Genomic DNA, 25,635 nt, shown 5'->3' on the forward strand with positions numbered 1-25,635 from the left:
ACTATGAATAGATGCGAACAGAGAGGTAATATATAGAGTTTATTTTTATATTTTACACATTGTATTGTTACAAATATTACACAAGTTATAAGGGGACTTTTGTAGAATGTGTGTGTGTTTTTTTAGGAAGGCATAATAATGCTATTTAACATGTAAAATAATAGGAAAGCCCAAATCAGTGGTTCCAAACCTTGGAAAGACAAATCTGATGGATCAAAAGATGATAAAAGGCATAAGAAAGAACATATATTTCAGTTTCTGATAAAATGTATATTTTCCTCTTACTTTTGTCCCTTTTTTGTGAAATACTACTTCAGGCCTCAAATGAAACAACGTCACCTTTTTTTAAACTAAAAAGTGAGTTTAATGTAATCCTGTTTGTCTTGCCTTGAGGTTTTAGGAGAGGTCTTTGTATAAGTGTTAGTATATGTAGGATACGTGGGTCTGAATATGTGTATGTGAATATCTGTGTACATACATCTTTTATAATGTTAGTATTTTTTTAATGTGCAAACAAACAAAACTAATGACAACTCATGCCCACACTGAGGTCATAAACCTGACCTAGTGTTTACGTTCTTCTTTTTTAAGTCAGCCTTACAGGCAAACGCTTGATTCACCAGATTATGTCATGTTACTCGTGCCTCAGGAATTGGAATAATGTTTCCTTCACAAAATATGTCCAATAGTACCCTCTTTGTTAACAAGCAGGTGTTTTTTACATGGCTCAAAATGGGATTTTCAGGCTCCTTTCAGAATGTGGAGCTTCACTTGAGTTCAGTGCCTGAGGTTTCATGAGGAAAAATCATTAGCCTGCTGTCACTTTTTGAAGAAATAGATGATTCACTTTTCCCTGAATTTATTGAATGTCTCCTCTTCAATTTCTCCTTGTCTGAAATGTTTAACAGCACAAGATATGAAAAATCTAACACTTTTTTTTTGCTGGTAGGGCAATCCAAACTACATGATTACTTTGTTTACACTTTCACATACTGTAGCATAAATTAAAAACCTCTCAATGTTAAATGTGTTTTAAGATTTTTGTCATTCTGGGTTTTGACTTGTCAGCTTCTCCGAGTGACTGTATCCACACTGTTGTTGTGGGCTTGGTTGAGTCCTGGACATGAAGTGTTGAATGAGACCTGCTCCAGGTTGTGATCAATTTTCCCCCCACCTTGTTATGAGCTTATTGACGTCTGCTCCATACAGTCTGCTCAGGAGTGAGCAATGGCAGTGGGGTCCAGGGATCCTTCAGGGAGGTTCAAGACAGCCTTGTCTTGAACCTCCCTGAAGGATCCCTGGAATTAACCAAAGTGGGCAAAGTGGGCAACTGCCCCGGGGCCCCAGACCCTCAGGAGTCATGGAGGCTCCACGTTTTGTGTGGCAGTTAGAGCTTAAACGACCAGTCTAACGTCAGAAAATTAATAGGCAACTATTTTGATAACTGATTAATTGTTGTGATGGATTTTTTTTCATTATTTTGTGATGTTTTATAGACCAAAAAAGTTCAATAAAATAATGGGCAGGTTAATCAATAATGAAAATAATTGTAAGTTGCAGCCCTAGTGGCCATTAGGTTGTGGTAATTTGATCTATTGCTAATTTGTTTTGTAATGCTGTATGCACCACTAAAACACAATAAGAACTGAAATTATAGGGACCTTAAGGTGACACCTGCAGTATTACCTAAAGTAGAGGGGCCACGAGTTAATATCTAGTTTCAACACCTTTATTATTTCAGTTCATATTATGCCTATTATTCCTAAAAACTGTGGTTAATCAAATTACAAAAAACACAAATAAATAATTTGTGACATATAACAAATAATAATTACCCACTAATACACACAGAATAGACACAGAATTGAAAAATCAGGGGTGGGTCAATAGTGGCCCACATCTCATTTTAGTCCCAGGGCCCCATAGTAGATTATTGTGGCCCTGGTATGAGGGGGTTACCCATTAAAATGAGGACAATAATATGTGAGACAATAATTTAAATTCTCATTTGACATTTTGCTCTCTTTTGTGGTTAATTTAAATGGTGTGCACATACAACCACATCAGTTTGGACAATTGTGACAATAAGAAGTTATGATGGGCTGATAATATGGCAGTTATTTCCAGTAAGTGGAATATATATTGTGTAAATAACGTTACAATGAATTCGGCAACATTGGAAAATGAATGAACTCCCTGACCTCCACATCTGTCCGGCCAGTGTGACGTCACACGGTTGCAGGCGCGCACAGTGAGAGGAAGCCACCCAGGTTTGCGCCATATGGCTGTATGTCCTTCCCAGTCCTCCTCCTGCTCACGCCAAAAATAAAAAAATAAAAAAATAAATCCAAGTCCCGTACAAAGAAATGCGCCTGTCTCACAACTCCACGTTAAACAGTACCGTGTCCCTTTAAAAACGTCTGACAAAAAGCCCATATGATCCCCGAGCTCCAATCACCAATTCCTTCTGCAAAAGCAGCCTCTGCATTTTTGCCTGTCTGAATGCTACAGCAGCACGGGGGGAAAAAGATTGAGGATAAGGCAAAAACTGAAGAAATGTGACAATTCAACGGTCATTTTCATGGCGAAGGGAAAACTGGTTCGAAAGGAGTTATTCTGGGACTCCTTTGAGCCTCAAAACGCTGGATCAAAATGGTAGGCTACAGAGGAGCGCTGCATTTTTGTTTATTTTTTTTTTTTGTCCCTGTTTGATCTCTTGCAAATTTGAGCTACTTAGCAGGCCGATCAAACTTACCGCACTTCTGCCTCATTATGTGTCTGGACCACTGGCTGTCACACGCGTATTTAGTGCTTTGTATCCTTTGCGGTGAAGTTTGTAACTTGTCGACATGGCACAAGTTGGAAATTGAAGCAGCTGAAAGAATGCGATGGCTACAATAGCTACATTGATGCAGAGAAGGAGTTAAATTCTTTCATATCAGGTCGCGACTGGTGCAAATGTAGACAGGATGAGGGAAACTAAACTGGCTCCCTTTTCTCCAACAGCCAGTGCAGGACAAGTTTGTTAGGCTTTGACATTCATGCATTCATCAGAGAATCTCCTCAGTGTGGTCTAACAGAGGAGAAGATGTCACTCTTCATGTCTTAATAACTTCACTTCGTTGCAGGTGACACTCAGGCAGTCTGTACTGGTGAAATGGTCCCTGAGCTTTGGATGAAGCATCCTACTACAATTATAAGCAAATTTAATACATTTTTTATTGGATAATGTTTCATTTTAATGTGTGTTTTGTCTTCTGCATGAAATTGGTTTCTTTTGGCAAAGGTCCTATTCACTTTTACGGACTAGTATCCCTCCTTGACCATGATAAACTTGTATTTTCAACCAGAGTCCATGATGTCTTATTCTCCCTTACATTAACAGAAATGACGATGATTCCTGCGCAGACAGACTGATAGAGTTATGGGAATAGAGGCAGATAGTGAGGCAGACAGTCCGCTCTGTCTCCAGGGTCATTTTAGGATGCCTCATTAGGAAAGCATGTGGAGCTTGATGCAGTGGTGGAGTAATCCCAGCTCGCGTTCACATCTGGAGGCTTGGGTTAATATCTGGGTCAGGTCAGCAGGGTTAGCCCTGGTGCTCTCTGGGTGGCTTCTGGTGGGAGCAAAGAGGGAGAGGTTTTGGTATTGCTATGTTTTTCTTCCCTTTTTTCTGTTTTTTTTGAGCACACATGAGAGTAAGCTGCGATAAACAAAGTGCAAAGTGTGCTTGGCGAATGCAATGTGCCAATGATCAGAGATACTGTATCTTTTGACTGTTTTGGTATGTGGTACATGACCCAGATAATTTCTGCAATTACTTTGTTGACATCAAAAGCGGATTAGTCCCCGCTAATTTTGTTTTTATCAATAGCCTCACCTTATATCCCATAAACTCCCTTTCATGGATGGATTACTGAGCAGGCCTACCAGGCACAGGGACCAGAGTCTCTGTATGAAGTGACTGTTAACATTCCTTGTTGGAAAGTTGGGAAAACAACTACAAAGAGATGCAAAACAAGTAAATATAGATGCAAAACAACTACAAAGAGACACAAAACATCATTCGTGTGGTTTGTAGCCATTTTGTGTTTCTTTCAATCCGTGGGTCTTGCTCCTGTGTAGGGAGGTCAGTGGCCTTTTAATGTGTCTGTGCCCATTGCCCTTATTCAAATGAAAAGATTGTTTTTGTTCTTTCTCAATTTGGTGGAATTGTGAAAATGTAAATCTGCCTTAGTTCCATGCACACTTTAGATGTTTATACTGTACACTTTGGGCCGTTTGATACTGTTTAATTTCAGTGAGCATTGTCAGGTCCTGAGTAGCTCCTTCTCTATCCTCAGGGTGCTGCGAGTTTTACGTAACTGCCTATTCAGGGCATTCCTGCCCACCCTTGACTTTGAGGCTTCACTGTCTCTGGGTGCAGAGCGAGGAAACTGTCTTTAGTCCTTGTGACAAGTGCAGCCATTCCCGAGCCCCGGCAACAAACTCCAGCAGACATCTTTGGCCCCTGGTAGGAGGCCGCTCTCCTTGGAAACTCAGATCGTACTGTAGGTGCTGCTAATTTATGCCCCTGAGATTAAGAACATTGGACGAGGCTGCAGAGAGCAAGGTCAAACTCACTGGGCTTATGTAAGGTTTCTTTTGTTCTTGTTGGTTAAAATGGCAAAGTTTGTTTGAAGTAAGTAGGGTTGTTTTTAACTCTTTGAATAAATCCACATTTTTATTGTTTCTCAGTAGTGCCAGCCAGCATTGGTGTCTTTTCATCTGGAGAAAACAGTTACTCTAATTTAACTCCTGTGGCAGCACTTTTAACAAAAAAAAGACTTTGAACTCCATTATCAAAGAGGCCAAACAGCCTTTTCTTTTAGAAACTGCTTGATATGAGGATTTCTATTAGCCTTTCATTGTCAGGTGTTTAAAGATATGAAGAGAGTTTTTTTTTAAGGGCTCAGTCTAAAGTGTCCTTATAGCTTTTAGCTGAATTCAGGCCAGAGAGAGAGACTTAGGAGGAGCTTTAAAGCACATCGGAATGAGTTTTCAGAGATTTACCAAGCAGGATCTATTTCTGATAGTCATCACAAATATTTGTTTCGCGTTTAGTCACACACACAGATTAATGGAATGGCATCATTATCCTTTTTTTTAAACTTTTTGTCTGTGTTGTATGAGTGTAATATGCACAGATCAGCTTGAAAAAATACTCCTTATCAATCACAGTAATCTAATCACATATTTATTCCATTTTAATTTTTCACCTTTATTTGATTTCTTGCAGAAAGTTACATAAGAAGATGATACCACTCTCATAACTGCATTAAATATGAAGCTACAGCTGGTTAGCTTAGCTTAGCTTAAAGACTGGAAACAGGGGGAAACAGCTAACCTGACTCAAGTTTGAAGGTACCAAAATTTGCCTGCCAACATCTCTAAAGCTCACTAATGATTTCACTGCTTTGATTGGTTGTAGGTCTGGACCTGCGTCCAGTCTGCAGGTCGCAAAGCACCAGGCTCACAAAACTCAGATCAAACTGTAAAACTAGGCAGTGCTGATCAAATATGAATCAGGATTCTGTCACTGCATTGCCTATTTCTCTCCTCAAAGGCTTTCAGAAACACATTTTAGTGTACTGTTTAGCTGTAATTTGAGAAAGTTTGTGACCAGCCGCCATTTTTTTTCCTGCTTGAAAACGGAGCAAGCACCGCCCCAACTTGCATGTGTCGCTCAGCATTACATCAGACGTTTTGTTGCTCTGATTGGTTTTAGGTCTATTTAATTGCGTCCAGGGGCACTTTGGTCTGCGCCCGTTGATAACGCCCCTTGGAAATTGAAAATGAACTGAGAGGTTCCAAACTAATAAGCATTTGCAAATTATTCTGGCGATGCCATGCTAGGAAGTTACTGCTCACAGCCAAGAAATGGTCTGTAAAAACCCATTGTAAAATGGCAAATTGAGGTGCTTGTAGGTAGATTTTGTTACCTTTGGACAGAACCAAGCAAACTGTTTACCCCTGTTTCCAGTCGTTGTGCTAAGCTAAGCTAACCGGCTGCTGGCTGTAGCTTCATATTTAATGTACAGTTATGAGTGGTATTAATGTTCTTATCTAACTCTCCACCAGAAAGCGAATAAACATATTCCCCAAAATGTCGTGCTATTCCTTTAAGCTCATATTCACCATGTCATCCATTGATTGGTTGTGGCTATAGAAAGCCGGTGCGCCTCCTCTACCTCTTTTTCCTCTCTGTCCTCTCTGACCTTCTCATCAAACATATCAACTGCCTCCACGCACACACACAGAAAGAGTATTGCCACGCCAGAGAGATTGCTCTGATAAGGAGCTCTTTAGAGTCTTGTGTTAGCCTCTTCTCTCTGTGTGTCATGCTATGAAAGGGATAATGAAGATATCACAGTTTCATCTCATGTAATAGCCCTCGGGTATGTCTGCACCTGCTCGCTGCTACACATCAGAATGATCTTTTGTCTCCAATACATCACTTCAAAAGGTGCATCTTTCACTCTTTGTGTCATATATTGGAACAAATCAGATTTAGTCCCTTCACTGACTTGATACTGCTGTTTTTACAAATAGAAATATCTCTGTTTGTACAACCCTCCGCACTTTATTGTGCCACAGGTATTTGGCGTTATATCTCTGTGTTTACTGATGAATGCATGCACAGCAGGCGAGTGTGTGCGCCCGCGTAGTGCACATGCGTGTATTATGGCGTTGGCCTGGGAACAGTGTGTTATGACTCCTGCAGAGCGGCGGTGTGTAAAGCGTTGTAACGTGTGTGTGTGAGGAGGAGATGCCAGCACCACGGGCCTCTCTCTTGGCCAGGCTGCCTGACTCAGCGCTTCCTCTCCCAGCTCATTGGCCCAGACACAAACTTCCTGGCAGAGCTTCAGTGCGGACGCTCTAAACTCATCGCTGCCCCCCCGCACCCGCCTCCAGGCAGCTCCTTTGATTATTCAACTGCTCGTCAGAGTCATCTCAACTCCAGGCGGTTGATGTCTTCTTTCAACATCACTTCTGATTGGGCAATACACACTCACACACACTGTCCCCAGCTTTACTGATCAACTGATAAAACACACTGTTGTCCAGTTTGTTCAAAGGGCAAGCTGGTAAAAGGACTTTTGTAAATCATTCTGCTGAGGCAATCCTGCCTACGCTGTCAAATTTTTAAATGTACTGTACGTCACCAAGATGCTGCTCATGCTGTTCTCGTCCTTATTTTTGTTTGTGCTTCCCAATTTCATGCCCGGGTAAACTCATATCAGTTGTAGATTGGCTTGGCACCTGTGGTTGCATTAACATATAGATGGAAATGTATTTAAATCTAATGTTGAAAGCTGGTGGAGCTCCACCAGGGCAAGGCTGGGGCAAGTCCGAACTGCTAGATTAGGACAGGGAAAAGCCTACAGTGTGGAGGGGAGATTGGATGTCTGGGATTAGAGCAGCACTAATGCTGATAATATTGTCTTTATTAATTGCAGCCAGCAGTGAATGCCGTGGTTAAGGAAGTTAAATGTTTTAATAAGCTGGGGGGAATAAAATAATTAGCTAAAGTAGTGGAAAGAGAGAACTGAATAACCAGCAGCAGATTTTAAAGTATTTTAGTAATAGTAGTAATTTGCCTTTTACTATATCTGAAAATGTCCTGCTGTACATTTAAGATGAAACCTCATTCAATTTTCATGTGTTGAGGCAGTTCAGTTTGTTGAACTGAGTCATATAGATTTCTTATATAATGTTTGGAGACTTATGAAAGACAGATTTAAAAAACAATGGCCAAAATAGATGGGGCAGAGGTCAAGATATCCTGACTTAACCCAGTATCCTAGGAATTACATTAATATTGGACAATTTACATCAAATGCCAACATTCAGTCCCAATGCAGGAAGTGTAGTACTCTTTAAGTACCAAGGTGGAAAGTGAAGGCGTGGAGGTAACTATGATTTCTCCATAACCTTAAATCGGCTGTAGTTAATATTTTTATAACAACAATGGATCGACTGTGTAATGTGAATAGGGTCGCTCACCAGGCTTTCAGCTCTATAGAGGTCTATAGCATCTTTAAGTTAACTGTTTTGATTTTACAGCCCGCAACTTGACTGTTTTGGTTCACTCTCACCGCTCTCATAGTGTTGTTTGTTCTTAAACCCAATGTACACTCCCTGTCAAGTAGCAAACTGCAGAGTGACAAAGTTAGCAACTAGCTGGTGAACATAGACATTTCCCTTTAGGAGTCGATGGAGACAAAAAAGTAGAGGTCAAAGGAGAGTGAATATTGGATTTAAATTCATTGGGCAGCCAGAAACACGACCCCAGATGAATGCTAATGTTGCTCCATGTCTGCTGGAAGTGTAAAAGAGCAGCTGTTTGCTAACAAGTTTGCCATATCAGTTTAGAAGGTGATGATATATTCCGCTTCCTCCAAGTGGCCAAAAAATCAGTTATTGCAGGTTTAACCAAGTGTTTGAGTTGCCTATTCCCAACAACCATGGTTTGTTTGCCATAACCACGATCTTTCCCTCGTCTTGACCACAATGAATTTGCACAGATGTAGAAAGCGAGAATTTTAGAAAGGGTGAATGGGGTTTGCAGAATTGTCCAATATTGACATTCTTGTCTGGTGTTAGGGTTGTCTGACTTTATTGGTCAAACTCCGATCCTACCCTTGCCATAATGCCAAAAGTATCTTTCATAAGACCACCCCTGCTTGGTACACGCTCGCGTCTTTCAAACTCCACTTCTGCTATTAATTTGTAGCAGAAAACCTGTGTTACACATTGGGCGTGTGGAGTTTTCAAGGATTTTCCAAATTAAATTGTGTATATACCTGTTTAGTTTTAAATTCAGATTTCCCAGAGTCTCTCATAAAACTTTTTGATGATTTTCTGAGGGTTGATTTTTCACTAATCTGCATCACATGCACCCCTAATTTACTGTATTACATAATCTCATAGCCTAATATCACAAGGTGTAACTTTCAGCCTTAATACCATTATTATCCGATAAACAGTCCCATCCCAGTGAGTATTAAACTCCACTTTAATGTGACTGTGCATGTGACCGTGCCGTGTGTGTGACCTCAGCAGTGAGCTTGCTGCAACCCACTGCTGTGGCTTGAACATTGATTTTTATTAGCATTTTTATCATAGTGCTGTAATGATCACCGCGGGGCTTGTTAGTACAAGTGAGACCTTGTTACTTGTGCTATTACCAATCGGGCTTGTCTATGAAAGAACAACATGTTGGATAACAGGATAATGTCCAGGCACATTTAGATCCTCTTTTTTCATCTCATTGCATTCATCAGCAGTGTCATCACAAATGTCAAATTGAGTTATTTTCTGTTTCCTGACGTGGGCACAAATGCATTATTATGATGTAGGTATGCATGCATAGGTGTTCAGGGTTGCAGACGTGTTGGTCGATGTGCTTGTGCATCTGCTACTGTATATGCTTCTTCTACCTCAAGGTCAGTGCTGGGTCTCTGTGCTGATTAGATTCAGAGAGGAGAGGAGAGGAGAGGGGGGAGTGCAGACTGCAGACAGAGGAGAAATCTTTCACTAGACACATGGACAGATTATGACACAATGGGCCCCACAGACATGTAAAAGGCCTCCCACCCCTCCTACATTGGAGCAAGACACCCAGACTGAAAGACTGTGGTTGTTTTGCATTTCTTTGTGGTCATTTTGCCTCTTTTTGTGGTCATTTTCCCTCTCTTTGTAGCAGTTTTGCATTTCTTTGTGGTCGTTTTGCATCTCTTTGTGGTCGTTTTGCATCTCTTTGTGATTGTTTTGCATCTTTGTCGTGGGTTTGCATCTCTGGTTGCTTTGTGTCTGTAGTCATTTTGCGTCTCTTTGTAGTCATTTTGCATCTCTTTGTAGTCATTTTGCATCTCTTTGTAGTGTTGCGTCTCTTTGTGGTCAATTTGTGTCTATGATCGTTTTGTGTCTTTTTGTGGTCATTTGGCTTCTCTCTGTGGTCGTTCTACATCTCTTTGTAGTTGTTTTGCATCTGTTTGTGGTTGTTTAGTATCTCTTTGTGGTCGATTTGTGTCTCTGTGCTCATTTTGACTCTTTGTAGCCATTTGACTTGCCTCTCCAACAAAAAATGTTGACAGTCAATCTACACCCACTCTAATTTGAGACCTTGGGCTCCTGGGCTTGTACCCAGTAGGCCTGCTCAGTAATCCATCCATGACTAGACACAAGCACTGAAAGCAGGGAGACAATCTTGGCAGACTGCTCCCCGTCCATGCCAGTCTTGTCCAGCCTGTATCCTAGATCAGATAACTCCCCTGAGGATTAAGCTGTGCCACGATTCTCACCCAGAGAATCAGAATTCACTTCTCTGACTCTTCTCTGGGACTAAACCTGTCTGTCGTTTGGCATCAGCCGCAGGGAAGGTCTGGTGAGCACACAGAGGACACAGTGTCAGTCATTACCCTGATGACTTTTTAATGGCTGTCTGATTGGACTTCGCCAGAAATGACATGCCCTTGTCCCGTTCTGTTTGGTTGTGTTTACGCGTGACCTGATCCATTTCCCGCCACGTAAAAGCACTCTGACGTTACTGTGAGGCCAAACTTGCTATTGTAAGTGGGTGATCTCTTTGTGGAGAGTTTGTATTCGGGCCTGTCATGCTTTGCTCTCATCTGCAGTGATGATGACTCAGGGATCTGTGTGTGTAGGGGAGGGCACTGCTCTCCTACCATCTCCGTGCCAGTGAGTGAGATGAGGCCTGACACGGTGCCCACTCTCCTTCCTCTGGGTGTCAGTCACGTCGAGCCCTGTGCCTGGCCCCTCAGCAGGAGGCCTCGCTGTGAAGAGGGCTGCTGAGTGTGCTCTTTACTGTAGGTTGAAGTGCTCCATGGGTGGAAGTGGCAGAGCCCCTGAATCCCCCACCTCCCCGCTGGGTGACAAGAGGGTCGAGGCATGAGCTCATGGGATTGCTGTCTTTATGACTGTGGATGGTTGGGTGATCTCTTTTTATCTCAATGGTCATTTCCAAATAGAGTGACTTCACTGTGCATATGGACAGTTTGACATTTGACTGGTAGCAAGTTTCACTTGTTTGTAAATTCATTTAATGAGCATTTTGTGGACTGAATGATATTTGTAGAAGTCAGATTAATTTGAGAGAACTGCTTTGCAATACAGTGTGGATTTGTACTGAGATTGGATGTAGAGTGTAATTCAATTATTGTAATGATCTTGTGATAAAGCATAACTTTTTTTTTTTTTACAAACATTCCAAAACCCAAAGATATTCAATTTTCTATAATGTAAGGCGAGGAAAGACAAGCAAATCCACACATTTGAGAAGCTGGAACCATCAAAAATGCCTTTTATTGAATTAACGTCTGTTGATCAACTAATCGTTTCAGTTCTAGTCTGAATGAATGAAGCAACTATTGACGATTGAATTAAGTGCTAAAATCATTGTAAATTGAATATCTTTTAGGTCTAGGGCTTTTGGTAATGCTAAATAATTTGTGCTCTGGGAAACTGTGATTGGCATTTTCCACAATTTTCAATCATCAATTGATTAATCAGATAATCAAAATCATAATGAAAATAATCACCCCAAATGTAATTTCAACAATGTCAAACAAAATGAGGTCTGAAATACATTAGGCAATACTGACAGATGATTTTGAATGTTCATTCTTGACCTTGGAAATAGCAGTTTGACAAGAAACTCTTATCTTGATGATGGTTTAGTTGTTATCATGTGGCTTAAATATGGAACTTTGGTCATGTGGTAACAGGTGGTGGTATATGGGGATGGATCTCCATCCCCATGACAACGGAGCAAACTCCATCCACTAATGAAGAGATGTGGCTGTAAGCTCTGGAAAAAACAAGTAATTGGACCTTGTGATATGAATGTTTTTTATAAATAATAATAGAGATTAGGGCTGGGTAATATGGTGGACATCATTATGACAATATTAATAATATTTTCCTATTTTAATTTATATGTAAATGTATGCAAAATCATGTATGAAATAATCAAACTGATGTTCAAAGCTATTAAATGTGTTCCAAATGTTTGCATTGTATGAGACCAAACTCATACAATATGTCAACATATGTGCAAAAGAAAAACTACAGTAACTTAAAGTTTTTTATTTTTATGGATTAGGTGGGAATCATTAATTTGGAACAATAACACAATAATATTATATAAGCGCAATATAACATAAATTGACATACGATAATATTGAATTATCCCTAACTAAGATATTTGTAGTCCTACTTGAATTTTCCTTTGTTTATTCCATATATGATTTTACGCGTCTTCCCAGATATTATATTTAGATATTTGTATTAACATAAGCCACTGCACTCAAAGTAAGTGGTGAGTAATCCAAAATTCAGACTGTTCAAACAATTTGGAAGGTGTATATATTATACAATAATACACAATAATGTAGTGATATTAATTTTGTCTATATCGCCAAACATATGTCAGTTTAAAAAGATAAAGAAGGTTATGTATGAGGACACTGAATTCAGTCTGGAGGCAGACAGAGAGAAAGCTTCACCCCCCCGCAGTGTTTTCCCCCTGGGACTCCCTACTGCCTGAATACAACCTGCCCTCCCTCGCACTATTGATGTGTCCATGACTATGTGCTGTGCTCTGACATTAGCCCCCACTAATGGCTCAGTCTGTTCACTGGTTGGCAAGCAAACAAAGACAGTCAAGGTAGATGTTGTTTAGTTCCCTGCTCATAAATCTGCTGTCATACATGGTGTGTGCAAAATAGTAACAGAATAACAGCTTTATTTTAACACAAGAGAAAACCTTGAAAGGATGAAAATTTAAGACATTGTTCAGTTTTACTCAGGCTACTGGTACTACAGGTGGCCTCACAGTCATTTTTACTGATAAGCTTTAACTACATTACAGAGAACAGACAAGGGAACTTTTAAAATGGCAGCTCTGTGGAGGTCACGGCACATCCCCAGTCTGTAGCTGAGCTGCACAGTGATGAAGATGCAGACTTTACAGAGCAGTAAATCTACATGGGCCATCAAGTGCAAAGGTGTGGGAGAGAAAAGGCATTCTCACTAGTGAAAGTCAAATTAGAAAGAGGGATTTCATTCTCAGACTCGGCTGCGTCTGGCTCAGGACCAGGAGTCAGACATCTGCCAAGTGCAAACCACCGACCCGGACATGGCTGAGCTGGGTGAGGATTCACCAGTTACTCACAAAATCGACTTTTTTTATCACAATTGGCTGTGAGCTTGACCTGCACCAGTGAGTCTGACCGTCACTGAAGATAACTAAAGCAACAGCTATTTAGCAGCAATAGTTAGTTAAACTTTTGTTTTATTCTCATGAATAATGCAGCCTCCTCTTGGGCCAAGCAGTAATCCTGTGCATCATCCATCACAGCTTCATCAAAACTGGATTAGTGGTAAAGTAGTTCCAAAGTTTGAAACTTTAATTTTAATTAAGGCATTGCCATCAGGCTGATCAGGGAAATGCCTGATTATCTTCTCAAAATGGATCAACCTTCCAAAGTTGGGCAAATTTGATGTCTGACACATACTTGAGTGAAACCCCATTAGACCAGTTAAACAATGGAAAGCTAGTTTTGGTTTTGTGTCACTTGTGACCTTTCAGAGTCTGAATTTTGACATTTAATTAGAGCACATTCAACAGGCCAATTAGTAATCATTTTAAATAGAAGCAAAGCTGTGAAAAAGCACATCATCCCTCTAAATTTGATCAGGTTGGATCGGTGATTAAATCTGCTGTTGAAGACCACGTCACATGATCAAAAGCTCTAGAATAGCTACTAAATAGACCTTGTGGTCAATTACTTCCAAAGTCAAGAACATCTGCAGTTCCATGACAACTGGGCAAACTCCATCCTCTGATGAGGATCATGTCATGTGATCAAAAGCCCAGAAACATTAACTAAATGGATCTTGTGGTGCGATTGTTTTCTCAGCAAGCGATTACACAATTTTGACCTTCCGATGTTAACATGGCATAAATACAGTTTTTCATGTTGCACTTATCTATAATCAGAACTGTCCTTCTATAACATGTAAAGGGTGCAGCTACTGTAAAATAAATAACATTTTTAGATTAAAACACATCAGCCTTGAGAGTTGCCTTGTGAAACAGGCCCTCTGAGGCCTCTACAATGCAAGAGGATCCCCTCAAATGTTGTTTAGCAAATGAGTGTGGAAAGGGTGGAAAGAGCTTTGATTGAAGCCCATTTAAATGACACCTCTTGTTGGGTGCGTCAGTAATCCCCCTGCTGCGTGTTTGTCACGGGTCAGGCCAGATATGAATAATGTATTGAGAGACATCTGACTGAGAGGCTGGTTAAAGGTGGCACTCCCTCTAATGACAGCAAACAAGCTCTCTCCCTGACATTTCCAAGAAAAGGGGGGAGGTGGAGAGAAAAGGGGTGAGTGAGAGAGATAATGACAGATAAAGATGGAGGGAGCTGGATGCGGTCTGTAAATGCAAAGTACTCACTCAATTTGGTTGGCTACAGTATGTGATGAAATGTGACAAGATGGCTTCATCTTTGTTGCATATTGTGACAGACACAGCAGCTGCATGGTAACTACAACTATTTGCTACTGAGTTAAATAGTTAGATGGTCTCTGTATAGATGAAAAAAATGCAATCATTCACTGATTGAAACCCTTCTAGCATTCAGCAGTGTACAGAAAAACATTTAGAGCATCTGCATTTGAATGTTTTTGCTGTGGAAAGATACTATTAATAATGATAATATTGACTCTGAGCATGCAATTAAACATTTTCAACACATAAAAAGATTTTCTGCAAGCACATTAATTATATTTTGTAGTAAAAGCCAAACAAAAAAAAAAAATTTTATGCAGTTTGTGTTACAATATGCCATAATTTCAGCTGATCAGAGATTGAAGTAGGTAATTTCTTATTGGCTTTTTTGTCTCCAATCTGATTGCTAGTAGGATAATTGATTACTAGAGAAGTAAGGAAGGACTTTTAGAATGGTAAGTAGGCATAGTTTACAGAATGCAGAAATATACAAAAGCAGGATTCTCATTTCTTTTTTTTTTTGTTAAAAAAAACACAACTTATGTAGATGCAAAAAATATTTTTTGTGCTTAAAATGCCCCATCACACGTTCAGTATTGAGGCAAAAAACTAACTGCCATACAACATAAAGACTTGTGCAGACACTGGTAAAACCACTCATTTTGGGTCTTGTTTTACAGGTGCATGTGGCAAACGTCATTATTTTGCATTTCAAATCCCTAGGATAAAATTGTCAGACCCATTAATGATGGCCCAGACATTGCGATCCTGAAGAGGTAGAAGAATAAGTGATTAAGGTGATCACACAGTTGTTTTGTTTAAAGGAATATGAACTAAATCTACAACTTAAAGTAACATGTCATGGAAATACACACTACATTAAATCTTCAAAATGATTGTTGGTTCCTTTATTTTGACCCTAAGCTATTGATTGTTTGAATCTGTTGATGTTCATCCTGTAGAATTTAATCTTTGACTGCATTGTCCTATTTGAATCCCAGAAAAAGAAGCCGATCGTTATCGCTAAAGGAGCATAACTTCCAGTCTGCAACTTATACTTGATCTGATTAAGGCTGCAGCGATTTGCCCTTGGGCAATGTCTGTAGCCTTGCACAGGGAGAGATAACCCGATCTACACTCCTCTCTGGCAGAGTCCAATTTAGCAGCTCAAAACTATGAATAAATCTAACACTCCATAATTGAATTCTTCAAACAGGCCAGATTTTCAAGGTTGGGCCCAAATGCAAATCCATTTTCCAGCCTTAACAATGAAAAGTAATTTTCATTGATCTTAAAGAGAGAATATGTTGGGAAGCAGGTAAAGGCAAAGAACTATTTTAATGTAAAGAACAATGAACAGTCTTTTGTGGTTTGATTCATACTCATTTACTACAGAGCTTTACATAAATGTCATAATGGTTCTAGTCCCAAAATGAATGAATAATTTAATCTCTTGCCCTTTTTCTTGTTTCTTTATTGTATTTCCCATCTCTTGTCCTGCACATGCAACTGTAAAAATAAGAGATGTAGAGATGTAATTATGGCTCACAGCTACATAATCTCCATCAACATCTTAGCCAAAACAAGGCTCGTATCAATAGTCGTCCTATTCTGCCTTCAGGAGACGCCTTGAATGATAAATTCCATTAATTGTTTGGAGGGTTAGTTAGTATTTATTTGGCGTGGTTTCCCTAATTATTTCTCCCGACATGTTTTGTCTTGTGCATAATTCACCGTTCCTCAGGGACAGTGTAGTGAGTGGGTGTGCTGAGAGAGCCGGCTAATGGGAGGGAGATGGTACTGAATACCAATGCTCAGACCAGTCCGTCCTTGTGGAGACCAGACACTGTTTGTGTTTGTTGTGTTTGTTCTGTGTGTGTGTGTGTGTGTGTGTGTGTGTGTGTGTGTGTGTGTGTGTGCGCGTATTTGTGCTTTTTCTGTGCATGATTGCACATCACATGTGAGTGTGTGTGTGTGTGTGTTTGTGTGTTTGCTCTGTTTGCTGCTCTGTCCCCACTCACATCCCGTCTGGATCGAAACCCTGCCCTTCCTGTGCTAAAATAAACCCACCTTGGGAAGTTGAGGACCTTGCACAGAGCGCTGAGTGATTTTCCTCTGACTCGTCTCGTGCAGCATGCATGCAGTATGTGACTTTGTGCAGTACACTTGACAGACTGAAAACCTTAAAGAACACAATATAATAACTGCCTTAGGATATATTAATTTCTAATTTATTTCAGAAATAATTTCTGCCTCTAATAACTTTTCATGTAATGCATGAACATTTGGCCGAAAACAAACAAACCAAAAAGAAAGAAAACTATCTTATTTCTGTAGTTTAAAGCCTAAAAAAAGGCTTGTAAGTAGAACTTAAGATTGTTTTTTGTCAAACTATTATTTATTTTAATGTTTATTTTTAAAGGAACAAATACATAACATCTACCAGTGCCAAATACCACATTATTTGTAGCCTAAGATAGTTTGTGGCTCTCCCTAGATTCACACAGCTCACCAAGAAAACACATATTATTATTAAGACATATTTTCTTGTTATTACTATACAAATTATTCAAGTTTTTACAAGATACTTTTCTTGTTATAACATATCACTGTATCTTCTTATATCACAAAACTTTCTTGTTATTTTACAAAACCAAAGTATCCTGTTAAAACAAACTCACGTCTCGTTATAACATGATAAGTTGGTATGTCAAGAAACATCCATCCATGTTAAAATGAGAAGATTGATAGATTGTAGCCTACATCGGCTAAAAAAACTGCAATGGCTGGTTTAAATATGGTTCAAGTTTCATTTTATACTTGGTGACACAGCAGATTACTACTGTATCTAAACTGCTTATCCTGTGCAGGGTCATAGGGGCCTGGTGTCTGTCCCAAGGCGACAGGGTGGGTACACCCTGGACTGGTCTATCACAGACAATCATACTCACATTTACATGTACAGGCAACTTTTAGAGGGGTTACTAGTTAAATGTGTTTTTGTTCAGATTAAAAACTATGTAAACTGCTTGGGTTGTAAATGGAACAACCCAGGCAGTGTTCGGTCTCTGGTCCGGACGAAGGTGGAGGATATCTGGTACTTGGCACTGAATATTTTAAGTTATTCATTTTGCTACATACAATGAAACATAGGCATATAGCCTCATGAGATACAGTAGGTGGTCAGGAAGGGTAGGCAGGTTTCAGACAGGTTGGGACACTGCGTATTGGTGCTGATGAGGGAGAGAGGCGCTGAACCGAATGCAATTAAAGCGCACCGTCATCCCTAATGTTACTGTATCTGACCTTGTGCGTGTTGCTGGCACTGTCGGGAGGTGGCGGTAGAAGGATAGTAGATGTTTAACATCTATGGTCCGGTATGCCAACACTGTAATGACCAGAGTCACAGCCCGGTCATTGAGTCATCAATACCAAATATACACAAAATGATTACACATAGGCGAAAGTAACCCACAGCCATAATCCATAAAAACACCCTGCCACATGTTTAGATCATCATGTTTATGTTTATCCATCATGTTATATGATTGCTCTATAGGCTACAGTGTCTCTTCAGGAAATGATGGATCTTTTTCTTGTAATACCATGTGGAAGATTCTTGTTATAACAACATACAATGTTGGTTTAAACAAGATACGCTAAACTGAGCTAATATTTTTTTTGTCATGGTGGCAGCGATACACTGCTGTAGAGATCTAATTGGCTTCCTATCCAAAACTTGAACTGATCATATTACTATATGATAATAAAGTCCTTTCCAACCTAACCTATTTCTCTTTCTCACTCCATCATGTTTATTCCACCATCTCTAGCTCATAGTGGAGAAGACCACAGACTTCCCCTCTGCTGAGTTCTCTCTGGTGGAGGATGTGGCTCTGCACTTCACCTGTTTGATGGACAGGCTGAATGAGCAGCGCCTCTTCCAGCCTGACCTGTGTGACGTCGACATCGTTCTGGTGCGTCAGCACAGCACCTTCCCAGCCCACAAGGGCGTGCTGGCGGCCTACAGCCCTTTCTTCCACTCCCTTTTTGCCCAAAGCAAACAACTGCGGCGGGTGGACCTTTCGCTGGATGCCTTGACCTCACAGGGCCTGCAGCAAATCCTCAACTTCATTTACACCTCCAAACTGCTGGTGAGCAGCCGCACTGTACGCGACGTGTTCAACGCCGCTACCCTGCTTCAGATGAGCGACATCGCAGCCTCCTGTCGCGACCTCATCAGCAGTCACTCGCTGAGAACCACCTGCGCAGATATGGCCAGTCAGGAAGGGCTGAGTGGTGGTGATCCAGCTGCTGTAGCGATACCCCCCAGCCAGCTGTACCCGGAGATCAAACAGGAGTCAGAGCTGGGGAGGGTGTACAAGAGGGAAGGCAGCAGCCCATTCTCTATTAGAGTGGAGGAGGCAGGCAAGACAGCCTCCCAGCAGAAGCAGTCTTTGTGCAAAGCTGAGAGCAATGGAGAGGAGTCAAACACAGCAGATGGCCACACCTCCTTCAACAGAGACCAGATCATCGTAGAAGTCAACCTCAACAATCAGACCCTTAATGTGTCAAAGGGATCGGAAGGCAAATCGGCGACCGCCACAGAGACAGCCACCATCTTTGGTCATTGCCATGACAACGAGAGAGATTCAGAAGACGATGAGGAGAATGAGGCGGACAATGATGACACCGTTGGAGAAGAAGATGACAGTGACCTGAAGAGGGGGGACATACTTGGGCAGAGCAGCGAGGAGGAAGAGGAGGAGGAAGATGAGGAAGAGGAGGAGAACACCCTAAACATTCCAGGCTTGGAGCAGCCAGCCATGATGGATCGACCTCGCCGGGGCACCAGAGCCTTTGCCATGGCGGGTACAACTGCCTCCATGCGGCAGACACTCACAGAGGCCACGCTGGCCAACCAGCGGCAGGGCGGGAAGAGGACGCTGGATGCAGAGGGCCTGGGCCAGAAAGTGAGGCTGGAGGAGAAGCAACATTTCCCGTGTAAGAAATGCCCTCGCGTCTTCAACAACCGCTGGTACCTGGAAAAACACATGAACGTCACTCACAACCGCATGCAGATCTGCAATAACTGTGGGAAACGCTTCCTGCTGGAGAGCGAGCTGCTGCTGCACCAACAGACCGACTGTGAGAAGAGCATCCAGGTATGATTCAGCCATGATTATGGTGTAAGACATCCCCCTCACTTTTTAAAAATCCTAGCTTTGTTGTCTCACCAGCATTTAGAACAGTGAATTTCACAGCAAAATCAATTAATTTCAAAGGAATAGCCGTGATCAGTGGGCCAAGTAAATCCATGCAAATTTTTCATATTAAGTTACACTTTGGTGAACTTTGACACACACACAATTTGCGTTGTTTACCAATAGCAAGCCATCGAAAAGCCGGAGAGAAAGCTATTGTAGTTTATTAGCTGTGTTACACCATCCACTTTTATTTAACCCTCCTCTGTCAGAGTATAAACTGCTCCACAAAAGAGGAATGATTTGCAGACAGTTATGATATGACTTTTGAACAAACTGTTCTTATTGTCTCGTTAGCGACCGAGCTTGCTAAATGAGATAGTTAGCAAGTTAGCAAGCTTATTAGCTTGGAGATTTTTTTCCCCTCTTCAGTAAAACTCTTTATTGAATGAAATGAAGCACAATCCTGAGAGCAAAATGCCATGTGGGAGTAAATTGTCCAGTACAGAGAAAATAGAAAGAAGCTCGTAGAGCTATTGTGACTGACTAGTGCTAGCATGTTCCTGGCTGCCAGAACCAGCTACTTACTGGCCAGCTGTCATTAGCAGGATGAAAGACGCTCAGAGTTCAGAAAAATGCTGACACACTTATCTGGGGTGCCTTTTCTGTTAACATGTGCTTCATGAGCAGCAGCGAATGATTTGGGCTTATTTTCTGCCCTCAGTTTTGCCTCCCAGGCTACATACAGGCTACCCCAACCCCCTGATTGGTGGAGCTAGTTGGGGCTGTGTGCAGCTTGACACAAAGCTCTACAGACAGTCCTTTTGACTGAAAAGATTACACCTTCCTCTGCATGTTTTAGGGGAAAAAACATTTAATTTATGTTTTGATTTAGAGGTGACAATGTGTTGTTACAATATTTTATTCTGCAAAAGATGCTTAAATTAAACATCAATCCAAGTTACGGTAAAGATACATTTGATACAAGAATTGATATTTGGTTAAAGATTTAAATCTAACATCATCTACTGTCAACAGTAAAGTCTATCAGTTAAACTAAATCTGATTTTCAGTAGGGTTTTGGTTATCAGTTTGTTTATTTTATTTGTTGTTGATAAACCTCTGACTTCATTATGTCACCCTCACTTCTGACACAGACCTGTGCCCTTATTGTAGTAGTTTCAGCTTTTGAAGTATTATTTAATTACTCATTAGTATATGCACAGTTGCAATCATGTAAATATATTAAAACTGATCAGTCAGTAACTCACTCAACTGGTAGTCAGTAATAATAAATTCTGATATGTCTCAGTACCTCCACTATTACCCACTCTGCAGTGAGCAGCTGGACTCCTGCTGTGGTTTTGAAGATCATTTGCTGCTTTAATCTACTGACTCTAATTGCTTTTTTGGTACAGTGCACACTCAAGTATCTGTGTAAACTCACACACCTGGATTGTATTTGTAAAGACGGTTCCAGATAATGATCTTCTTAATATCTCATACCCAAATAGTTGAAGTAAGTAGTTGTTTTGTTTTGTTGTTTTGTCCAAGTGTGTAACATGTGGCAAGGCCTTCAAAAAGCTGTGGTCGTTACACGAGCATAACAAGATCGTCCACGGCTACGCTGAGAAGAAGTTCTCCTGCGAGATCTGTGAGAAGAAGTTTTACACCATGGCTCATGTCAGGAAGCACATGGTCGGTGAGTGGCAGTGAAGTCAACGATCCTGGTCACTTTGTTCCCGTTTGTTACTTTTAGGCTTCCTTTTCTACATCCCACTGATTGTTGTGCAGGATTTGTTTTGGGTGTTGCTTTCCTCTTCCACTTTTTGGGAGATAAGCATCTTATAGGCTTACCTCATTCCCTCTGTACATCTGTATTTCAGAGGTATAAGACGGCTTTGTATAAAGAACCGTATGTCATTGAGTCCTATTTATCCTTCCTACCAAAGGAGTGACTTGAGACTTCAATGTGGAAACTACAGAGGAAATAGATTATTTATTAGATAAGACCCATCCATTGTCCTAAGCATAATTAGCCAATGAAAAAGCATCTCGTGTTGTGCTATTTTAGAGTATCAATATTGAATACCATTAACTTGTACTCTGTGTGTGTGTGTGTGTTTAGCCCATACGAAGGACATGCCGTTCACCTGTGAGACATGCGGAAAGTCCTTCAAGCGCAGCATGTCCCTGAAGGTTCACTCTCTGCAGCACTCAGGAGAGAAACCCTTCAAGTGTGAGGTTTGAGCTCCTTTTATATGCTGCTGCTGCTTTCCACTTCGCTCACATGAAGAGTTTCATTCCGACTGAGATATCCACCAGTTTAAAACCTGTAATTTCTGAAATTATTGGTGTCTAGAATGTAATTTACATATCTTTATGGCCTTTTCTTATAAAAATACTCACATTAAGGTCAAGGAATCCGGATGAGGCAAGGATCCAGATGTGCTGATCCAAACAGATCAAAGAAAAATAATTTTTACTAACAAATCACAGGAAACCCCATAAGGCAGTTTAAATTGTGAATATTGTTTGGTCTATTAGTGTTTCTTTGTGGCATCATTCTTACTCAACACCACATTCTTAAATGAATAGCCCCTCTCCCATTGTGAATGTGGTTGTAAGTTTTGCTGCATTCATACGATGTGGGAATATTTGATAGAATGACCTAACTATTTTCACATTTTGTGAAACAGGCTTATCCGCTTTCATCCGAGTTAGATGAGAAGATTGATACCACTCTCATGTCTGTACTGTATATATGAAGGTACAGCCAGGGGAGGGTTAGCTTAACTTAGCATAAAGACTGGAAGAAGCAGCTGGCCTGGCCCTAGTTAAGTTACCTGCTGCCGGCTTCACATTTACTGTACAGACATGATAGTGGTATCAATCTTTCCATCTAACGCTCGACAAGAAAGCAAATAAGCATATTTCCCAAAATGTTTAACTATTCCTTTAAAGCAAAGAATATGAAATATTCTTGTGTTTTCCAGCAATTTTAAGTTTTGAAACACTATAATCAAATTTTCTGAAGAGTTGGGCTGCTTGTAAAATTGGACCTATTCTCATATTTTAATTTTCATAACGCAACATGCATAATACTCATAATACAGTTTATATTTCACATTACTTTTGATTTTATTACAGAAATCTTTTGGTTTTTATAGAAAGTTTATCACAACTTAGATCTGAATTAAATTTGACACAAGAGAGATTGACATGTCTCAGTTGACTTTGTGTAAAAATGTTCACTGTGTGCCATTTCAGAACTGTAGTGAGCGCTTCCAGTACAAATACCAGCTGCGTTCTCACATGAGCATCCACATCGGACACAAGCAGTTCATGTGCCAGTGGTGCGGAAAGGACTTCAACATGAAACAGTACTTTGACGAACACATGAAGACACACACTGGTGAGTCATTTCTTGTGTTGATGCTGAATCAAGAACGTGTTTTAAACCAGCATTAACTGATTTTTTTTTGGCCACTTGGGAGAAGCAGAAAAAAGGTAGCATACCGTGGGTTTTTAGAACTTTTTTAGAACAGCTGAATCAAAACCGTGAAGTTGTCGGCCAAAAACAAACAATGAGCTAAAGATGCTAAAGCAACCCGAGCAACCTGTTTTACATTACAGTCATTTTGATGCATTGATATAAAATATTAATTATAGCAGCTTTAAATTTTATGATGAATGTTGAAAATGTATCAAGAAGGTGTGTTTTTTTTTTTTTTTTAGCTCTTTGTGTCCCTCTTTGTGCAGGAGAGAAGCCGTACATCTGTGAGATCTGTGGGAAGAGCTTCACGAGCCGGCCCAACATGAAGCGCCACCGCCGCACCCACACCGGGGAAAAGCCCTACCCCTGCGAGGTGTGCGGCCAGCGCTTCCGCTTCTCCAACATGCTCAAGGCCCACAGGGAGAAATGCTTCCGCGTCAGCAACCCCATGGTTACCGACGGCAACAACCCCCTCGGCCTCGACCAGCCTCTGGCCTCTCCTGCTGTGGACTCTTCCGGTCAGGTGCAGCTGGGGGCGGCGCTCCCCGCCACGTCTGTGACCACACCCGCTGCTGCCTCTAGCCCACACCCCCTCCGTGGCACCCAGCTGTCTCTCCCTCTGCTGCACTCCATGGGGGGGCTGCCTCCCACCCCTCATTTACCCCCACCGCCTCCCCTGTTCTCTGCCGGTAGGATGAACTCCAACAACTAACAAATCTCTGTTGCATCTAAAGCACTTTTGTTATTTTTGTTTTGTTATTTCTTAGAGCTTTTAAGAGGACTCCTGCAGCGGGAGAGTGATGCACCTCAGTGACATTTACACTGAGGGAAAAAACTGACTGAAGGCTACATGGCAGCCTCATAAAAAGAACACACATACACCTACCACAATAAGAAATAGTTATTTTTTACTCTGTTAAATACAATAGATAACCTCAGAGTCCAGTAGGACATGTTGTCACCACACTTCTCCTCATGAATTTCACAACTCTGTTCTGGTTTCATTTGGGATTTTCCACTACCACACACATTTCTCCAGAGCCTTGCACAATGCATTGATTGTAGCATCTTTTACAAAGTGGGATGAAGAGTTTCCTAAATCGTAACTCATACGGGGTTCATCAGTTGAGTGAGAACCACATTATGATGAGAAAAAAATGTTTTATTTTTGATCGTTCTCTGCCAAGATGTAGCGAGTGGTTCTGGTCTGACCCAGCAATAACCAAATGCTGATTTGTCTTTGAGCATATGTACATGTATATGGCATTGCCAATAACCAAATCCTGTTAGCTCACCTGCTATAGTTAAGTAATGTTATACAGCATTTATAATCGATCCTGCACCTTACATTTAACTCTAGTGATATTTAAAATGTACTCCTAATTGTCTTCATTTTTATAATTGTGGTAGTGTGTAATTTGTGGCACGTTACGTCAATTTGTAAGGACGTAAGAGAAGTTGTGACACGTGGAGAGTCAGCCGTGCAATGCTGTGTGTCTGTTTGTGTGTGTGTGTGTGTGTGTGTGTGTGTGTGTGTGTGTGTGTGTGTGTGTGTGTGTGTGTGTGTGTGAAGCAGAGACAGGAGATGAGGATCTACGCTAATCAACGCTTGAGCTTCCCCGAGTCAGGAGATGGAGTAATTTGTTGAGTCTCATCTTTTGCTTACATTAAGCAAGCACGCTCCTCTCCTGTAGATCTGGCTTTGAGACGATATCGCACTTTTCTGTGACTTGTTAGTAAAACCTAATGTACTCAGACCTACAGTATATTTGTAGGTTTAAAATCTAATGTTAATGTTAACTTGCGGCTCATTTCCCAACTAAACCCGATCTGTGTAATTAGTTTGCAGAATACCAAGAGTGTAGGGATAATAATATTCACAAAAATCTGCTTACGTAGCTCATTAAGTGTGCACATTTCATCATGATGTATATTGTGAAATGATAAACATTATATTCCAATAACTAAATCTCTCAAAGACAGTGATTACTTTTGGCACAACAGATGCATCACTCAAAGGGCCCTGTATGATTACATCACTATTATAAACTAGTCAATTTCTTATAACAGTGATCTGTAGAAGCTGAGCAAAGTTAGGGACATGAAGTATATAATAACGCTCAAAAATGTGCGGCCCAACGTGCACTTTTGACAGTTGTTTGTCATGATCTCACTGGAGTAGAACTGAAAGAATATAATCGAATCCCTGTCAGTAAAAAGTTATTCTCTTTTAGGAATAGGAATAGTTTTGAGAAATACACTTATTTGCTTTCTTGCCGAGAGTTAGATGAGAAGATTGACTTTCATATCTGTCTGTTTAAATGAGAAGCTACAGCTAGCAGCTGGTTAGCTTGGCT

At 40.8% G+C, this 25,635-nt stretch overlaps 1 protein-coding gene across 2 annotated transcripts; it reads left to right on the top strand.

Annotated features, from left to right (window-relative positions):
- Nucleotides 1-2,309: 2,309 nt before the first annotated feature.
- Nucleotides 2,310-25,611, top strand: zbtb47b (zinc finger and BTB domain containing 47b). 2 transcript variants are annotated; one of them, XM_044175785.1, is made up of 6 exons: nucleotides 2,310-2,655; nucleotides 18,412-19,743; nucleotides 21,337-21,484; nucleotides 21,911-22,026; nucleotides 23,053-23,197; nucleotides 23,521-25,611. In XM_044175785.1, the coding sequence occupies exons 1-6, from the start codon at nucleotides 2,653-2,655 to the stop codon at nucleotides 23,988-23,990; spliced, it is 2,214 nt and encodes a 737-aa protein (XP_044031720.1). In that variant the 5' UTR covers nucleotides 2,310-2,652; the 3' UTR covers nucleotides 23,991-25,611. The 2 variants fall into 2 exon arrangements, with proteins under 2 accessions (XP_044031720.1, XP_044031721.1); XM_044175786.1 differs by having other exon boundaries at nucleotides 23,545-25,611.
- Nucleotides 25,612-25,635: the final 24 nt, after the last annotated feature.

This window comes from Siniperca chuatsi, linkage group LG19 (assembly GCF_020085105.1).
Source record: "Siniperca chuatsi isolate FFG_IHB_CAS linkage group LG19, ASM2008510v1, whole genome shotgun sequence".
Classification (NCBI taxonomy): Eukaryota; Metazoa; Chordata; class Actinopteri; order Centrarchiformes; family Sinipercidae; genus Siniperca; species Siniperca chuatsi.